The 17672-nt window shown below is 39.8% G+C and overlaps 1 protein-coding gene and 1 pseudogene across 3 annotated transcripts; both read left to right on the top strand.

Annotated features, from left to right (window-relative positions):
• Window positions 1–887: 887 nt before the first annotated feature.
• Window positions 888–11457, top strand: LOC112216679 (claudin-10). Of its 3 annotated transcripts, none has more exons than XM_024376656.2 (6): window positions 888–1146; window positions 6461–6703; window positions 10060–10224; window positions 10394–10475; window positions 10742–10855; window positions 11161–11457. In XM_024376656.2, the coding sequence occupies exons 2-6, from the start codon at window positions 6487–6489 to the stop codon at window positions 11255–11257; spliced, it is 675 nt and encodes a 224-aa protein (XP_024232424.1). In that variant the 5' UTR covers window positions 888–1146; window positions 6461–6486; the 3' UTR covers window positions 11258–11457. The 3 variants fall into 3 exon arrangements, with proteins under 3 accessions (XP_024232424.1, XP_024232423.1, XP_024232422.1); XM_024376655.2 differs by having other exon boundaries at window positions 889–1142; XM_024376654.2 differs by lacking the exons at window positions 888–1146; window positions 6461–6703 and adding an exon at window positions 8660–9364.
• Window positions 11458–16270: 4813 nt separating this feature from the next.
• The window catches only part of LOC112217137, a 24257-nt pseudogene continuing 22855 nt past the window's right edge, over window positions 16271–17672 (top strand).

The following is a 17672-nucleotide window of genomic DNA, read 5'->3' as shown; positions in this document are numbered from 1 at the left end:
GCATAAACAGGCATTTGAATTTAGCTTTTTAAGCTAAATTTTTAAGCTTTTTTTTTTTTTTTTGGTGCTGGTGGGTTAGGATATTGATGTAAAAAGAAAATTACCAAAGTCCACAAACAGTCATTGGGGAAAAAGCCAGAGACACTGTGTCTGTTAATGTTTGTAGATGAGGAGAGGAAGTCTTCTCTCATTTCCTCTTCCTCTAGACTCACTTTTCCACATTTGTGATACATTTTTTCAAGTATGAGAATTGCCAATGTTTATGCTGCCGTTAGTGTCAAAACAGTATTTAGCAAATTATCACCACTGTCTTTTGCTCAGAAGGAGATTCTCCTTTAAATGTGCTCCCCAAATAGCACCCTGTTCCCTTTATAGGAGACTGTTTTAGACCAGGGCGCATAGGACTCTGGTCAAAAGTAGTGCACTATACGTGAATGGGGAATAGGTTGCCATTTGGATTGCACCCTTAGTCATTTTGACCGTAACTCTGTATCATTGTGCCCTTAACTGCGAATCACAGGGTTTGGTTCAATTCCATTTAAATTCATTCAAAAGTCAAGAATTGAAAAGGTGCAGTTTTATTTTGTGTGAATTTCACTTCACTTGACAAAGTTTAAATGGGAATTGACCCTGGTGTATAATGCAATTGTGTGTTTGAGAAAGTGAACAGTAGTTTCTCAGAGTTTTAGATGTGTTTCTTCTCAGTGTGTTTGTGCGTAAGGTTCTTGAGGTTTGGACCAAAGTAGTGCAAGATATAGGGAATGAGGTGCCATTTGGGACGTAACCCATTAAACCCACAGTGCAGCTCTGGGGGAGAGTAGTAGGCCACGTGCAGAGGTGAGCATGTGTGCTCATGGTGGGAGATCGTTTTGAAGGGTCATTGATCCACCCGATACCCAAATCTCACCTCAGTGGGACCACAGCCTCTGTTCCAAAAAAATACCCTTCACTTTCTCTTCCTCCATCTTACCTATTCCATAGCCAACCAGGGAAACAGACAACTGATTTTAAACACCTGAATAGAACAAGTGGATAGAAATACAAACTGGACTCAAACAATAGAGGATACAAAATACCACTCAACAGCACAGTAGACACAGCAACAAAGACCGAAAGTTCAAGTCATTCTCATCACAGAAACAGTAGGTACATTGGTTTACTTTTCCATTTCTTTGTTTGAGAGATTGGTTTATAAGGGATGGTGTAACATAGTCTTAGCAAATAATTAAATTCCTTGTTATTAGATTTCTCTAAACATTTTAGATGGATTGAGTTTAAATTGATCAATGTTATACACAATTGGACATTTTGAATTGAACTGTTTTGTTTGATGTGCTAACTTTCAATGTTCCTTCCATTCGATCACTTTACTAAAGATAGATTTAGTTCGTGACTTACAAATATATTTCCCCTGAAGCACTGATAGGTTCACACTACCCAGCTGGGGGAAAAATGGTGAACCATGTCCCCATTACATACTTTCTGAAGGCATGAAAAAGGCATCTTTACCTGGTTGTAACAGACATCAGATGGTTGTAAACTGATCTGGTCTTCTCAACCAGAAAACCAGTTTACAACCATCTGATGTCTGTTACAACCAGGTAAAGATGCCTTTTTCATGCCTTCAGAAAGTATTCATACCCCTTGACTTATTCCACATTTTGTTGTATTACAGCCTGAATTCAAAATGGATTAAATGTTTTTTCTCACATCGACATCCCATAATGACAGTGAAAACATGTTTTTGGAATTTTTAGCAAATTTATTGAAAATGAAATACAAAAATATCCAACTTACATAAATATTCACATCCCTTTGAATTGACACTCCAAATTGAACTTGGGAACATCCAATTTGCTTTGATCATCCTTGATGTCACTACAACTTGGAGTCCACCTGTGGCCAATTCAATTGTTTGGACATGATTTAGAAAGAAACACACCTGTCTATATAAGTTCTGACAGTGCATGTCAGAGCAGGAACTATTCCATGAACCCCAAGGAACTGGCTGTAGATCTACGAGAGAGAATTGTGATGAGACATAAAATACAGTTGAAGTTTACATACACTTAGGTTGGAGTCATTAACACTTTTTTCAACCACTCCACAAATGTCTTGTTAACAAACAATAGTTTTGGCAAGTCAGATAGGACATCTACTTTGTGTATGACACAAGTAATTTTTGCAACAATTGTTTACAGACCGATTATTCCACTTATAATTCACTGTATCACAATTCCAGTGTGTCAGAAGTTTACATACACTAAGTTAACTGTGCCTTTAAACAGCTTAGAACATTCCAGAAAATGTAATGGCTTTAGAAGCTTCTGATAGGCGAATTGACATAATTTGAGTCAATTGGAGGTGTACTTGTGGATGTATTTCAAGGTCTACCTTCAAACTCAGTGCCTCTTTGTTTGACATCATGGGAAAATCAAAAGAAATCGGCCAAGACCTCAGGAAAAAAAATTGGGGACCTCCACAAGTCTGGTTCATCCTTGGGAGCAATTTCCAAATGCCTGAAGGTACCATGTTTGTCTGTACAAACAATAGTACTCAAGTATAAACACCATGGGACCACGCAGCCGTCATACCGCTCAGGAAGGAGACGTGTTCTGTCTCCTAGAGATTAACGTACTTTGGTGCGAAAAGTGCAATCCCAGAACAACAGCAAAGGACCTTGTGAAGATGCTGGAAGAAACAGGAACAAAAGTATCTATATCCACAGTAAAACAAGTCCTATATCAACATAACCTGGAAGCCCGCCCAGCAAGGAAGAAGCTACTGCTCCAAAACTGCCATTAAAAAGCCAGACTATGGTTTGCAACTGCACATGGGGACAAAGATTGTACTTTTTGGAGAAATGTCCTCTGGTCTGATGAAACAAAAATATAACTGTTTGGCAATAATGACCATCGTTATGTTTGGAGGATAAAGGGGGATGCTTGCAAGCTGAAGCACGGGGATGGAAGCATCATGTTGTGGGGGTGCTTTGCTGCAGGAGGGACTGGTGCACTTCTCAAAATAGATGACATCATGGGGAGGGAAATTATGTGTATATATTGAAGCAACATCTCAAGACATCAGTTAAAGCTTGGTCGCAAATGGACAATGACCCATACTTCCAAAGTTGTGAGAAAATGGTTTGATGACAACAAAGTCAAGGTATTGGAGTGGCCACCCCAAAGCCCTAACCTCAAACCTATAGAGAAATGTGGGCAGAACTGAAAAGCATGTGTGAGCAAGGAGGCCTACAAACCTGACTCAGTTACACCAGCTCTGTCAGCCAAAATTCACCCAACTTATTGCAGGAAGGTTGTGGAAGGCTACCCGAAACATTTGACCCAAGTTAAACAATTTAAAGGCAATGCTACCAAATACTAATTGAGTGTATGTAAACTTCTGACCCACTGGGAATGTGATGAAAGAAATAAAAGCTGAAATAAATAATTCGCTCTACTATTATTCTGACATTTCACATTCTTAAAATAAAGTGGTGATCCTAACTGACCTAAGACAGAGAATTTTTACTCGGATTACATGTCAGGAATTGTGAAAAACTGAGTTTAAATGTATTTGGCCAAGGTGTATGTAAACTTCCGACTTGACCTGTGTATCTGGGGACGGGTGTAAAACAATTTCTAGTGTTGAAAGTTTCCAAGAGCACAGAGGTCTCCATCATTGGGAAATGGGAAAAATATGGACTCTGCCTAGAGCTGGGCAAGAAGGACCTTGGTTAGGGAGGTGACCAAGAACCCAATGACCACTCTACAGAGTTCCTTGGTTGAGATGGGAGAACCTGCCAGAAGGACAACAGTCTCTACAGCACTTCGCCAATCTGGGCGTTATGGAAGAGTGGCCAGATGGAAGCTACTCACAAGACCGGCACAAGACCGCTCGCCTGGAGTCTGCAAAAATGCTTGTGGAAGACTGAGATCATAAGGCAAAAGATGAGACAAAGCACTGTGTCTGGAGAAAACTAGGCACAGCTCATCACTTGTCTAACACCATCTCATGGTGGTGGCAGCATCATGCTATGGGGATGCTTTTCACCAGCAGGGATTGGGAGACTGGTAAGGATAGATGGGAATAATGAATGGGGCCAAATACAGGCAAATCCTTGATGAGAACCTGCTTCAGAGTGCAAACGACCTTAGCCTGAGGGGCAAGGTTTTACATTCCAACAGGACAATGACCTCAAGCATACAGCAAAATCATGCTGGAATGGCTTCCAAACAATACTGTGAAAGTTCTTGAGTGGCCCAGTCAAAGCCCATACTTGAATCTCATTGAAAATCTGTGGAAAGACTTGAATGTAATTGTTCACCCCCACTCCCCAGAAAATCTGCAAGGAAGAATGAGAGAAAATCCCCAAATCCAAATGTACAAAGCCGATACAGAGACGACTCAAAGCTGTAATCGCCATCAAAGGTGCTTCTGCAAAGTATTAAAAGGGGTGTGAATACTTGTGAATATTTAATATTTCTGTATTTCATTTTCAATAAATTTGCTAAAAGAATTTAAAACATATTTTAACTTTATCATTATGGGGTATAGTGTGTAGTCTTCATCAAATCTTCATCAAAACTTAAAATACACCAGAGAACACACACAGTGAGAAAAAAAAAATATTTATTCCATTTTGAATTCAGGCTGTAAATCAAGGGGTATAAATATTTTCTGAAGTCACTGTATGTCGGTGGTTCAGATAACGTGGTTTAGCGACCAGAAAAATACTTTATCAAAAAAAAAACTTTAAAAAAAATATTTTTATAGAACATAAAGAAATACAAATGACAAATTGAACAGATACATCCTTTTATCCCACCATACTTATTGTAACATCTCCCTCGCTTTAACAACAAAAGCAGCATGCATACAAAAATAAAATAAATGTACGATTGGAAATAATAATATAGAAATATACACATGCACACAAGTACACATATACAAAAATAAAAAATATCACAACATACTATCCCTTCCTACCCACACCCTCCCGTATCCCGTTGGCCAAAATTCTTACTCCTGATCAATAGAAGGCAACTGTTCAAAAAAGGAAATTAAAGGCTGCCATCTCAAGAAACAGTTATCAGTACATCCTCTCAGTGTATATCATTTTTTCCAAGTGTAGAAAAGACAGATCTTTCAACCGGGATGATGCAGTGGGAGGTTTGAAGGATTCCCAGTTAAGCAAGATCTGCTGGAGGGCTATAAGGGAGGCAAACACTACAACGCCCGCTTTACTTTTAGTGAGACTATGCAACAAAGATGGAACTCCAAATATAGCTATTAGAGGACGAGGCTGCAGGTCAATATCTAGAATTTTCGAGAGAGTATTAAAAAAGGATGACCAATAATAGGACAGCTTAGAAGACAAATAAAACATATGGGTGTAGTCTGCAGGAGTGAATGAACATCTATCACTTGTCATTCATGTCTGGGAGGAGTTTACTCAGTTTTTCTTTGATGTAGTGAATTCTGTGCAAGACTTTGAACTGAATGAAACTTAACCGAGCACATGAGGATGTGGAGTTAAGCCTAAGAAGAGCCTCCTCCCACCAGTCATCTGCAAGGTCATGTTCAAGTTCACTACCCCAGTCTGTCATGATTTTGTTTATTTGAGAGGGTTCAGAGGACAGCATAATGTCATATAATCTAGAAATCAGACCTTGCCGATTCCACGGGAGGGACAAAATCTCCTCTAGCAACGTCTTGGGAGGTATTTGAGGAAAGGTAGGAAAATGAGAGTGAACAAAGTTACGGGTTTGAAAATAGCGGAAAAGATTAGAATAAGCAAGATTAGATTTAGCTACGAGATCATTAAAACTGACAAACTTCCCATCCAAAATACATCTTCGAAACAAACCAAACCTCTCTCACGCCACAAAACAAACACCTTGTGGTGTTTGGAGGGTACAAATAGGTGGTTGATACAGATAGGGCTTAGAAGAGAAGGGGCAGAAGTCTAAAATGTTGACGAAATTGTCTCCAGATCTTCAATGTAGAGTGCACAATGGGGTTTCCCGTATACTTTAAAGGACACAGGGACAGTGGGGCACAAGCAAGAGCAGAAAGGGAGGATGATTGGCAGGAGTGTGCCTCTATTGAGCACCTGTTGGTACCTAGATCATTACACCAGATCATAATGTTTTGAATAATGGCTGCCCAATAGTAAAGCAGTAAATTTGGAAGTGCCAATCCTCCATTTTGTCTCCTTCTTTGAAGTATTGCTCTACGTATGATGATTTGCCTGCCCAGATAAAATGACTGATGAGCCTATCCAAATTAACAAAACGCCCTTATACAACTATCATACAACCTGACCATGGTGACATACAATATATCATATTGAAGACAGTGCAACCAGTTTTGCCTACTGGAATATAGTTAACACTACAGTGTAGGTTCATAACTAATACATAACAAAAATAGTTTGTTGTGCCTTCTCTCTTCCCAGTAAATCAGCCGTCAGGACGGACCACTATGCTTTTAGCCTTCCAGATCCTGGGTCTGTCTTTAGGGGTGATTGGCTGGTGTCTGGAGAACAGCTGCACTAGTTCCCATTCCTGGAGGGTACGTAGCCATTCTGGGGCTGTCACAACCAACAACTGGCAGTTCGAGGGCCTGTGGATGACCTGCGCAGCCACGTCCCTGGGCTCTGTGCAATGCCAGAGGTACAAGACTGTACTGGGGCTACCAGGTGAGAGACATGCAGGGCTCAGTGCAATACTCACATGCAGTATTAAAGGGGCAATCTGTAGTTCAAAAAACAAAATGGTATTGGTAAACAGCTGAGGAAAGGTGTTAGAGAAATGTAACCACTTTCAAATTCAAAGACAGAGCTATGGATTCAGGGACGGACCATCCAAACTATAGTTTTAACCATGTTTTGAGGCTATATAGTCTTTGTTTGCAATTACATTGTTTAAAAAAAAAAAAAAAAAACATTTTGGGTTTTGATGGAGTACGACAGTTGAACTAAGCTCATGAGGCTTTTATAATTTGTAGTCTTCAAAAAATCTATGGGTTTATGTTATTAATTTAAAAGGAAATAATTTGATTACAGATTGCCCCGCCAGGATTTATTTTTCTATGATCAAATACAAATCTTTGAATGTTGTAAAAATCTTCTTTGGTTGTCACATAAACATACTTCCTTCCCTGGTAGATGCCTTCCAAAATGTTGTTCCAAAATGAGTAGTATGTATGCACAGACAGTAGTTTGTGGGCAAAAGCACTGTGTAAACATTGCAATGGTGGTTTTCGATTAAATTCCAGCCAAGATTGACCCAGCAGTTAGATATCGGCTGCTGATTAAAATACTTTATGTAGCTTTACCCTTGTCTAAAATGACTGTGCTGCTTTGATAATTGTCCATACAACACAAATTCATTAAGAAACTGAGCAAAGATCTAAAGAAGAATTTATATAACAAAAGTATTGTGTGGATCAGACTGACATAGAGTATCTGTGAAATCAATTATAGTAGGCCTGTAGTACAGTGTCCATATTAGGACAGCCAAAGTCTTAAGCAGGACTTTTTGAAGCTGTTCTCACATTGACAACGTAGTACGGTAGTATTTTTTACTTCCTTTCCTACATGACTGTCACTTTCAACTGTCGACCACCACACTGAGGTATGCAGGCCATATGGTTTTAGTTTCAGGCCATGAAGGTAATAGGGGTTGTAAATCGTACAAGTATAATTGTATCATCGCTCGGTCAATCATTGACAGTCACACTGACCTTGGTTTCCTTTCATTGTGTGTGTGTCAAATCAAATCAAATTTTATTGGTCACGTACACATGGTTAGCAGATTTTAATGCGAGTGTAGCGAGATGCTTGTACTTCTAGTTCCAACAGTGCAGTAATATCTAACAAATAATCTAACAATTCCCAACAACTACCTAATACACACAAATCTAACAAGTAATCTAACAATTCCCCAACAACTACCTAATACACACAAATCTAAAGGGGTGAATGAGAATATGTACATATAAATATATGGATGAGCGATGGCCATAGGCAAGGTGCAGTAGATTATATAAAATACAGTATATATATATATATATGTGACATGAGTAGTGTAAGATATGTAAACATGACTAAAGTGGCATTATTTAAAGTGGCAATATTTAAAGTCCATTTATTAAAGTGTCCAGTGATTGGTTCTCAATACAGTATATACATGTGATATGAGTAATGTAAGATTTGTAGACATTATTAAAGTGCCATTATTTAGAGTGTGTGTGGGTGGGTGTGCCTCTATTACACTGCAACAGACTCCTAGATAACCACACATTCATAAGAGTGAAGAACTGTAGTCAGAACCATAGTCACCTCACCACTTGATTCAATGTGGGCCATGTTGTTTCCCTCCTTAATTTAGAATGTGGATCACTAAGTGTGAGATTTGTATAACAAAGTCAGTCTGTAGTTTTTTTCAACTTAGTATAAGTTTGTTTTAAAACTATGAAGGTGTGGCATTTCTAATGAATGATTTATATTTGCTAACCATTACAGTTGAAGTCAGAAGTTTACATACACTTAGGTTGGAGTCATTAAAACTTGTTTTTCAACCACTCCACAAATTTCTTGTTAACAAGCTATAGTTTTAACCCTAACCCTAACCCAGTGCTTTCATTGTTACAGAGAGAGATATTAAAAGAGTATTGTCTAACCTGAATATTCTAAGGAGACACCAATGGCAAACACCAATGGCAGGTACTGTATCTACGTGAAACTCCTGATTTAATAGTTGAGAAAGTCAAACAGTGGGTCAGGATGGGTGTCCTCGCTTTCGATGAACCAATCTAAACCAATTTCGATGAACCACTCTGTCATATTGTTTATCTCCTTAGACCACACCTAAGCTCTAAACCCTGGTCACCGTCACCTTATAGGTGAAGTCTCTATGGTTTTTACACGCCTCCTATTGCTTTACAACCCCTGTGCATAGACTAAAGTTCTCTACATTTGAAACAAGACAACAGACACCCAGCACATTGGAGACCGATCAAGGACATACAACAACTTGCATATCTCGAGAGGCCATTTTCAATCATTCTGTGTGTCTGAGGGTTTCAACCTCAAGTTTAGAAGCCTTTTCCCACCCCTGTGTGTGTGTGCTCTGGGTGATCATGTCGACGGCAGTGGAACTAACTGGGTTTTTGCTGTGCGTGGCAAGCTGGCTGCTCACCGGCTCCTCACTAGCCAATGACTACTGGAAGCTGTCCTCGGTGTCTGGCAGTGTCATCGTATCCACACGCCAGTTCCAGAATCTATTTCATTCATGTGCCGAGAACAGCGCCGGCATTAGGAACTGCAAAGACTTTGAGTCTATGCTCGCTCTGCCTGGTAGGTACTGGACTGACTACTACTCCCAAACTGGACTAATAGATCATCTCCAAAACCTGTCTCCAAACAATAACGGCAAATTAGATTGACATCCCTGGTCAAAGGGAACTCTAAAGGGAAATGTTTCCTGCTTTTCTATGTCACTGGCCAACTCAAATGGTTATTGTTATGTGACGCGATTTTTCTGTGTAAAGGTCAATCAATTACATACAACAACCTTAAATAGTCAGTTTTGTTAGATTCCTGCTGTTGCCAAATGTTTTAAGAATAAGAGGAACACAATGTCTTCATATTTTCAATTGAGTGTCTCTTCAGCAAACATGAATGATCCATGTATTGGTACAGTTATGTCTCTTAGACACATCCTACATCAGAGTTGAAGCCTCCATGTGTGTGTTCTGTAGGTGACATACAGGAAGTTGATATCAGGCTTTAGCAGTGTCTAACAATTAAAAAAGGCCACCAGCACTCGCTTGATAGCAGCAATTGAAGTCTGTTTATTTTCTTTAGGCAACATGTCCCACTAGTACACCCTGCAAACATTTCTGCTATGCCTTCTTCAGTGCGTGTGTGTGTTGTTAGACACGAAAGAGGATAGAGTTGAGCACATTTCCCTCCCAAGTCTCAGTCTACTCAGGCTCTCTATCGATCCAATGTCTGTTGTTGACTGGAACTCTGTCGCTTCCTGTGTTCAGGCTACATACAGGCATGTCGAGCCCTGATGATCATCGCTCTGCTCCTGGGTCTAGCGTCCATCATTGTGTCAGTGCTGGGGCTGAAATGCACAAAGATCGGCAGCACTTCTGAACAGGCCAAGGGCAAAATTGCTCTGACAGGCGGAAGCTTGTTCATCTTATCAGGTGAACTCCCAACCAACTCTCAACTGCCAGCATCATCATCTTTATTCAGTTCTCCTCTATCTTAGTACCAATCTCTCTCTCTCACTTCTTCTTCCCCTCTCCCCCCCCACACTTTGCATCTCTCTTTCTTCTGCTGTTTATCAACCATCTCAATCTGCCTCTCCTGCAGGTCTTTCCACCTTGACTGCTGTGTCATGGTACGCTGCACGGGTGGTGCAGGAGTTCCATGATCCATTCTTTGCAGGAGTAAGGTGAATACACATCCCAAAAGCTGAAAGTACTGCCTGCAAATTGCCGTCCAAATTAGGACCAGGAGTTTTTTCCGGTCACATCACTCAACTAGTCAATTAAAACCATTTTCATAAAAACCTTTTATTGAAGGAATCATTCTGATTTGTGTACACACACACACACACACACACACACACACACACACACACACACACACACACACACACACACACACACACACACACACACACACACAGGTAAAGTTGATTAATTCTCTGTCCATTAGGTTTGAACTGGGTGCAGGTCTATACATGGGTTGGGGAGCTGCCTGTTTGGCCATTCTAGGTGGTGTCATGCTCTGCTGTTCCTGTAAGAGGGGTCCATCAGGACCCACCACAGGGTGAGTAATTGCATCCACAAAGTTAAGTCCCAAATTGCACCCTAATCCCTATATAGTGCACTATAGGGCTCTGGTCCATTTGGGATGCAACCAAAGACACTTCCTACTCCCAAAGTTATTGGCAAGCTAACCATTATCCTATCAAAACCATGGTCTTGGTTGGAAAAAGTGAGGACAACACTCTCAGGTCTCCAGGCAGGTGATGGGCTAGCCAACACTAGTTAGCTAGCGATTTCCCATCTGTTACATGAGCTAGTCAAAGAAATCATTGTTGTCCAATCTATTGTACCCTACTTGTCTTACAGGGGATATTCATACAACTACTCCAAAACAAGCGGTGGACAACAGATCTATAGGGCACCACATGTGTCAGAGTCTGGGAGTTCAAAAGCTTATGTTTAAAGCAGTTTGAAAAAAACTATCTAATTTGTTTGTTCGTCTGTTTCCATTTGTTTCTTCGCCGAAGTATGAATTTACTGGTTTGAATTTGCCATTATATATTTTTGTTGCTTTGTTTTTGTTGTCTTGAGTTGAGTCACTGTGAATATTAATGCAATGTTTATTACTTTGAAATGTATTGAAAATAAAAACATTGCTCTGTTGATGATTATTGTTTTATTGACATTGGATATCCACATTCATGGAAAATATAAGCTATTCCACAACTCCAAATGAATGGAAAAGATACACACTGGGCACAGATGTCTAATCCACATGGGTTCAACGTAATTTCATTGAAATGACGTGGAAACAACGTTGATTCAACCAGTGGGTAAGCATCGAATACAGTACTTATCTGAATTTTATAGTCAATCCTGTGATTCGGAACTGACTACAGCCATATGTTCAAGTAATGTCTTGTGATCGCTCAGCTTCCTGCAGGACATTTAAATAAATACTCCACTCAAAATAAAAACAATTATATTCTGTTATTTACTATTTAACATTTCATCTGATATGTGTCTAACCCAGATACTTGGGTCAGAATCTGTTGTACAAATCTACAGTTGGACTGTAGATTTGCTTCAGACAAGGTAAAATAATTGGTTAATGTAACCGGTGTCACTGTGCTACATTACCTGTTTCACTTCCTCCCTCAACTTGCCTCTGACTGGGCTTGAAACACACTCTTAGGAAAAAAAAGGTTATTTAGAGTTCTATATAGAACCTTTTGGTTATTTGGTAAAAAAAAATGAAAGACCCCTTTTCAGAAAAAGGTTCAATCCTTCTATAGGTTCTATAATAAAAAATGTTTGAACATCACTGTCCACCAACTGCCATTTAACCAGCATGACCACTGTCTGGTTTCAGAAGACTTGTTGAAAATACCAATAAGCATTCCAAAATGTTTTATGGTAAGCAGAGTAGATTTTTTTATTGAAATATATGAAGTCTATCATTTGATCATCTATAGGCTAGAAGAAATAAGGTCAAACGACCAGTGGAAAAAATATCAGAATTGGGATGCCTGACTAAATGCAGCCATAGAGCTACATACCCAGCCTGACATTGGCAATTAGCTAATTGTTAATTTTTATTTCAGTGTGGAGTCAGATGGGGGACTATGTTTCATGACGCTATAACAAGAGTGGACTGAGTGCTGCTAAACTCTGAATGTGCATGATGGGCTTACAGAGGTAATACCCTCTCCCTCAATGTCAACAAAACAAAGGAGCTGATCGTGGACTTCAGGAAACAGCAGAGGGAGCACGCCCCCATCCACATTGACAGGGCCGCAGTGGACTAGGTGGAAAGCTTCAAGTTCTTTGGTGTACACATCACTGAAATCTTAAATGATCCACCCACACAGACAGTGTGGTGAAGGCGCAACAGCAAGGCAGAAGAAATTCAGAAGGCGATGTCAGTACAGGTGCATCAAAGCTGGGACTGAGAGACTGAAAAACATCTATCTATTTCAAGGCCATCAGACCGGCCTCCAACCAGTACCCTGCCCTGAACTTTAGTCAATGTCACTAGCCGGTTACCACCCGGTTACTCAACCCTGCACCTTAGAGGCTGCTGCCTATTTACATAGACATAGAATACTGGTAAATTCAATCATGTTTACATACTGTTTTACCCACTTCATAAGTATAGACTGTATTTTAGTCAAGGCCTATCCTATTTAACTGTTGCTGTCCATATACTATTCTATCCTACGTATTATTCAGGTGTACTACTACTATATATACAGTACCAGTCAAAAGTTTGGACACATACTCCTTTGTTTTTTCTTAATTTCTAAGACATCAAAACTATGAAATAAAACATATCCCAAACCATCTCAATTGGTTTGAGGTCGGGGGATTGTGGAGGCCAGGTCATGTGATGCAGCACTCCATCACTCTCCTTCTTGGTCAAATAGCCCTTACACAGCCTGGAGGTGTGTTGGGTTATTGTCCTGTTGAAAAACAAATAATAGTCCCACTAAGCAAAAACCAGATGGGATGGCATATCGCTGCAGAATGCTGTGGTAGCCATGCTGGTTAACTGTGCCTTGAATTCTAAATAAATCACTGACAGTGTCACCAGCAAAGCACCATCACACTTCCTCATTCATGCTTCATGGTGGGAACCACACAATATCATCTGTTTACCTACTCTGCATCTCACAAAGACATGGCTGTTGGAACAAAAAATCTCAAATTTGGACTCATCAGACCAAAGGACAGATTTACACCGGTCTAATGTCCATTGCTCATGTTTCTTGGCCCAAGCAAGTCTCTACCTGTTATTGGTGTCCTTTAATAGTGGTTTATTTGCAGCAATTTGACCATGAAGGCCCGATTCACGCAGTCTCCTCTGAACAGTTGATGTTGAGATTTCAGTTACAGAGTTACAGTTCATATGAGGAAATCAGTCAATATAAATAAATTCATTAGGCCCTAATTTATGGATTTCACATGACTGGGCAAGGGCTCAGCCATGAGTTGGTCTGGGAGGGCATAGGCTTAACCACTTTGGAGCCAGGCCCACCCACTGGGGAACCAGGCCCAGATATTCAGAATTAGTTTTTCCCCACAAATGTGCTTTATTACAAGTCAGAAATTCTCCTCAGCACCCCATCCACTCCCCCCTAAACGATCCTACAGGTGAAGAAGCCAGATGTGGAGGTCCTGGAGAGGCGTGGTTATATGTGGTCTGCGGTTGTGAGACCGGTTGGACGTACTGCCAAATTCTCTAAAACGACGTTGGAGGTGACATGTGGTAGAGAAATTAACATTGAATTATCTGGAAACAGCTCTGGTGGACATTCCTGCAGCCAGCATGCCAATTACACACTCCCTCAAAAATGTAGACATTTGTGGCATTGTGTTGTATGACAAAACTGCAGATTTTAGAGTGGCCTTTTGTTATTCACAGCACAAGGAGCATCTGTGTAGTGATAATCATGTTTAATCAGCTTCTTGATATGCCACACCTGTCAGGTGGATGGATTATCTTGGTAAAGGAAAACTGCTCACGAACAGGGATGTAAACACATTTGTGCACAAAATTAGAGAGAAATAAGGTTTTTGGGGCATATGGAACATTTCTGGGATCTTCTATTTCAGCTCATGAAACCAACACTTTACATGTTGTGTTTATATTTTTGTTCAGTATATTAGCACAAAACAACCAGCTGTCAGTAGTCTCCGGAACATCAGGTAGAGAACGGTCTGGAATTGACCAATGGGAAAACTTTTAATGGCATAGACAAATAACTTTCAATCAAGAGCGTCTAACCTATAGCAGAGCTCTTTTGACACACCCTCTGCATCGAGTCCAGTACCAGACTCAGACAAAGATTTTTATGAATAAATTAAGATAGACCAAAGTCTGTCGTTTTCCAACTAGAACAAATGAGTCATACTGGGTAGAACATGCCAGGAGGTGGGCAGAGCCAAGCACGAGCTAGCGAGATCCTAGTGTGCGTGTGCAATAACTCAATTTGCCTTTGCACTCCTTTTAATAAATGCAATTTTTTTACAACTTTGGCTAAGGGTAAAGTCTATAGAACTTGGACAATCATAGCAAATTCTAGTTTTGGGAACAAAAAACTGTATTGTGATCAAATGCTTCATCGATGAGAAAACTGTCTGAATGACAAAATACATCTCTTTCAATCTTCTCCCACTGCAGGTCAGCGGATTTGGTAGTGCAAATTTATACATCCGGTGAAATATTTGTGACTCAGCTACATACTTGTTTTTTTTGTTACCAAAATGTGCAGTCCGCAACACAACGTCTAGCCGGCGGGAAATTCAAATGGGAGCTGTGTTCGAATACCCATACTGCATAATATTAGTTAATTTTAGTATTCTGTAAACGAACGGTATCCTTTCAGCTGAGCATACTAGTGTTACATCTGTCTACCGGAAGTTGATTCAGTTGATATGCAATCTCTTGCTACCAAGACATTTTTGTGTTCTTAAATTCAATCTGGAATGCCAGTGTGCTTTTAAATTCAGAGTGTTTTCAGATTGTCCATTTGTAAATTCTGAATGTTTTCCCTCTCTGAGTGTTCAGAGCGCACACTGGCAGAGGGGTAGGGTTCTGACCATCACAATGGCACTGCAGTCAAGCACACAAGCTAACTGGCTAGCTACTTTGACACAAATGAGAAAACACCTCATTCTGACCATTTCACTCGCCATAGTAGAGCTGATTAGACTGTTTTCATGTTATCCAGAGCGTTGGTAACTGTGCTACTGGCAACAATTTAATTATGCTTTTTTGCCGACGTTTACTGACACCCGCCATATTAAACAGGTGTTGAGCGTTTGTGAATTCCTCAATTATTCTGCACTCTAGCACACAGACGAGAGTGCTCTAAAATCGGAATAGATAGCCAGAGTGAATTTATGTCCATTGTGAAAGCAAAACGACGATACCACTTAGCTATGAATGACGTGAATAATCAAGTCAATAAACGTTGCATAGTTAGATAGGTCGCCTGGTGGTTGGAGCATTGGACTAGTAACTGAAAGGTGACAAGATCGAATCCCCGAGCTGACAATGTAAAAATCTGTTGTTCTGCCCCTTAACAAAGCAGTTAACCCACTGTTCCTAGGCCGCCATTGAAATTAAGATTTTGTTCTTAACTGACTTGCCTAGTTAAATATATATAGTTGATATAATGGCAAGTTCAATGTATTAGTAGCCAACATACCGGTAGTACCTATGCTGTAATGATATGCAGTGTGGTTCGTAAGGATAGCGTAGCCAATATAACGTGTAGTGTAAATCATTTGAAGATGCATTACTTTAATACTTTGCTCAACATGTTCTTAACATTTGTCAAAGTTAAGGCAATTAATTTGTATCCGCTATCGTCGGACTTCGGCTGCATATTTAACGCCATTTTCTTCAAATCTGAAAATGTTGCGAAGCCACGTCCATTTCCTGAAGAATTGCATTATGGGCCCTAGAAGTACGGAAATAGTGTCCTTTGCGTGTTTTCTTTGTAATTTAGCGAATGTAGTATGCCATCCGGGAACTTTTGACATACTAACCCTATCCATTCTTTGAAAAATAACCATACTATATACTCAAATTACGTTACAAATAATACGGGTATTCGAACGCTTTCTAAAAAGAAGGAAAGCCAAAATGGTTGTAAAGTTAATTGAAGCTGGACCGACTGGAGTTGGTTAGCGATATAGGCAGTTAACCTTGGGATATTCAAAACTGAAAAACAACAATACAGCAAACACGGAACTAATCATTTGTGTCTGAAGAATCGTTTAGATGGTGTGTTGATGGATCAAGTTTTTTCCCCTAAATATTTTGGGCTTTTGTCTCGACTGACGAATATCGATTGCCTTGATTAGCTACCATTTGCTTATTGGCTGTGGTTTTCATAAACTTTTTTCACAGCATCAACTAACGCCAAGTTAACACAATTAGGCAGTTGAAAACTACAGCATGTCAGGATCTGAGTGGATTTGTAAGTAGCTAGTTACCAATATTGTTCATTCCTCTTGTTGCTAGTTACCAGCCTAACTAATGACTTCGTGTTTGAAAACAGCTACCTAACGTTAGCTTTAGCAGATAGACTGCTAGCTATCTTGTCGTGCTATAGACGTACTTTAACGTACAAACAACTTTATTCCAACGTTAGCTAGAAAACACTAACTACAAAGTAACTTTAATATTTTTTGTTAGCTGGCATGTGTTGCTTAATGTTAGATGGTTCACGTTAGTTTGTTAGCATGAGCCTAGTTAGACCAGGGAGGGCTACCATAATCTGCAAAATTGACAGTTTAATTAGGATTTTTTTGATGGTGTATTTGTAGTCACTTTAGCACTACCTATATGTACATAGTTACCTCAATTACCACCTACCCCTGCACATCGACTTTGTACTGGTACCCCCATGTTATTTACTCTATTGTTATTCACTGTGTATGTATTCCTTGTCACTATTTTGTTTTCTATATTTATTATTAACTCTGCATTGTTGGAAAAGGACCCGTAAGTAAGCATTTTACTGTTAGTGTACACCTGTTGATGACGATAGCTAAAATGTTTTTGCCTTTAGACCAACCAAAGCCATTTGGTTTTTATTTATTTTATTTCACCTTTATTTAACCAGGTAGGCTAGTTGAGAACAAGTTCTCATTTACAACTGCGACCTGGCCAAGATAAAGCATAGCAGTGTGAGCAGACAACACAGAGTTACACATGGAATAAACAATTAACAAGTCCATAACACAGTAGAAAACAAAGGGGGAGTCTATATACAATGTGTGCAAAAGGCATGAGGAGGTAGACGAATAATTACAATTTTGCAGATTAACACTGGAGTGATAAATGATCAGATGGTCATGTACAG

Source organism: Oncorhynchus tshawytscha, linkage group LG17, assembly GCF_018296145.1.
Source record: "Oncorhynchus tshawytscha isolate Ot180627B linkage group LG17, Otsh_v2.0, whole genome shotgun sequence".
NCBI classification, from domain to species: domain Eukaryota; kingdom Metazoa; phylum Chordata; class Actinopteri; order Salmoniformes; family Salmonidae; genus Oncorhynchus; species Oncorhynchus tshawytscha.
The sequence above is the reverse complement of the archived record's forward strand: the minus strand, read 5'-3'. Positions and strand labels throughout refer to the sequence as shown.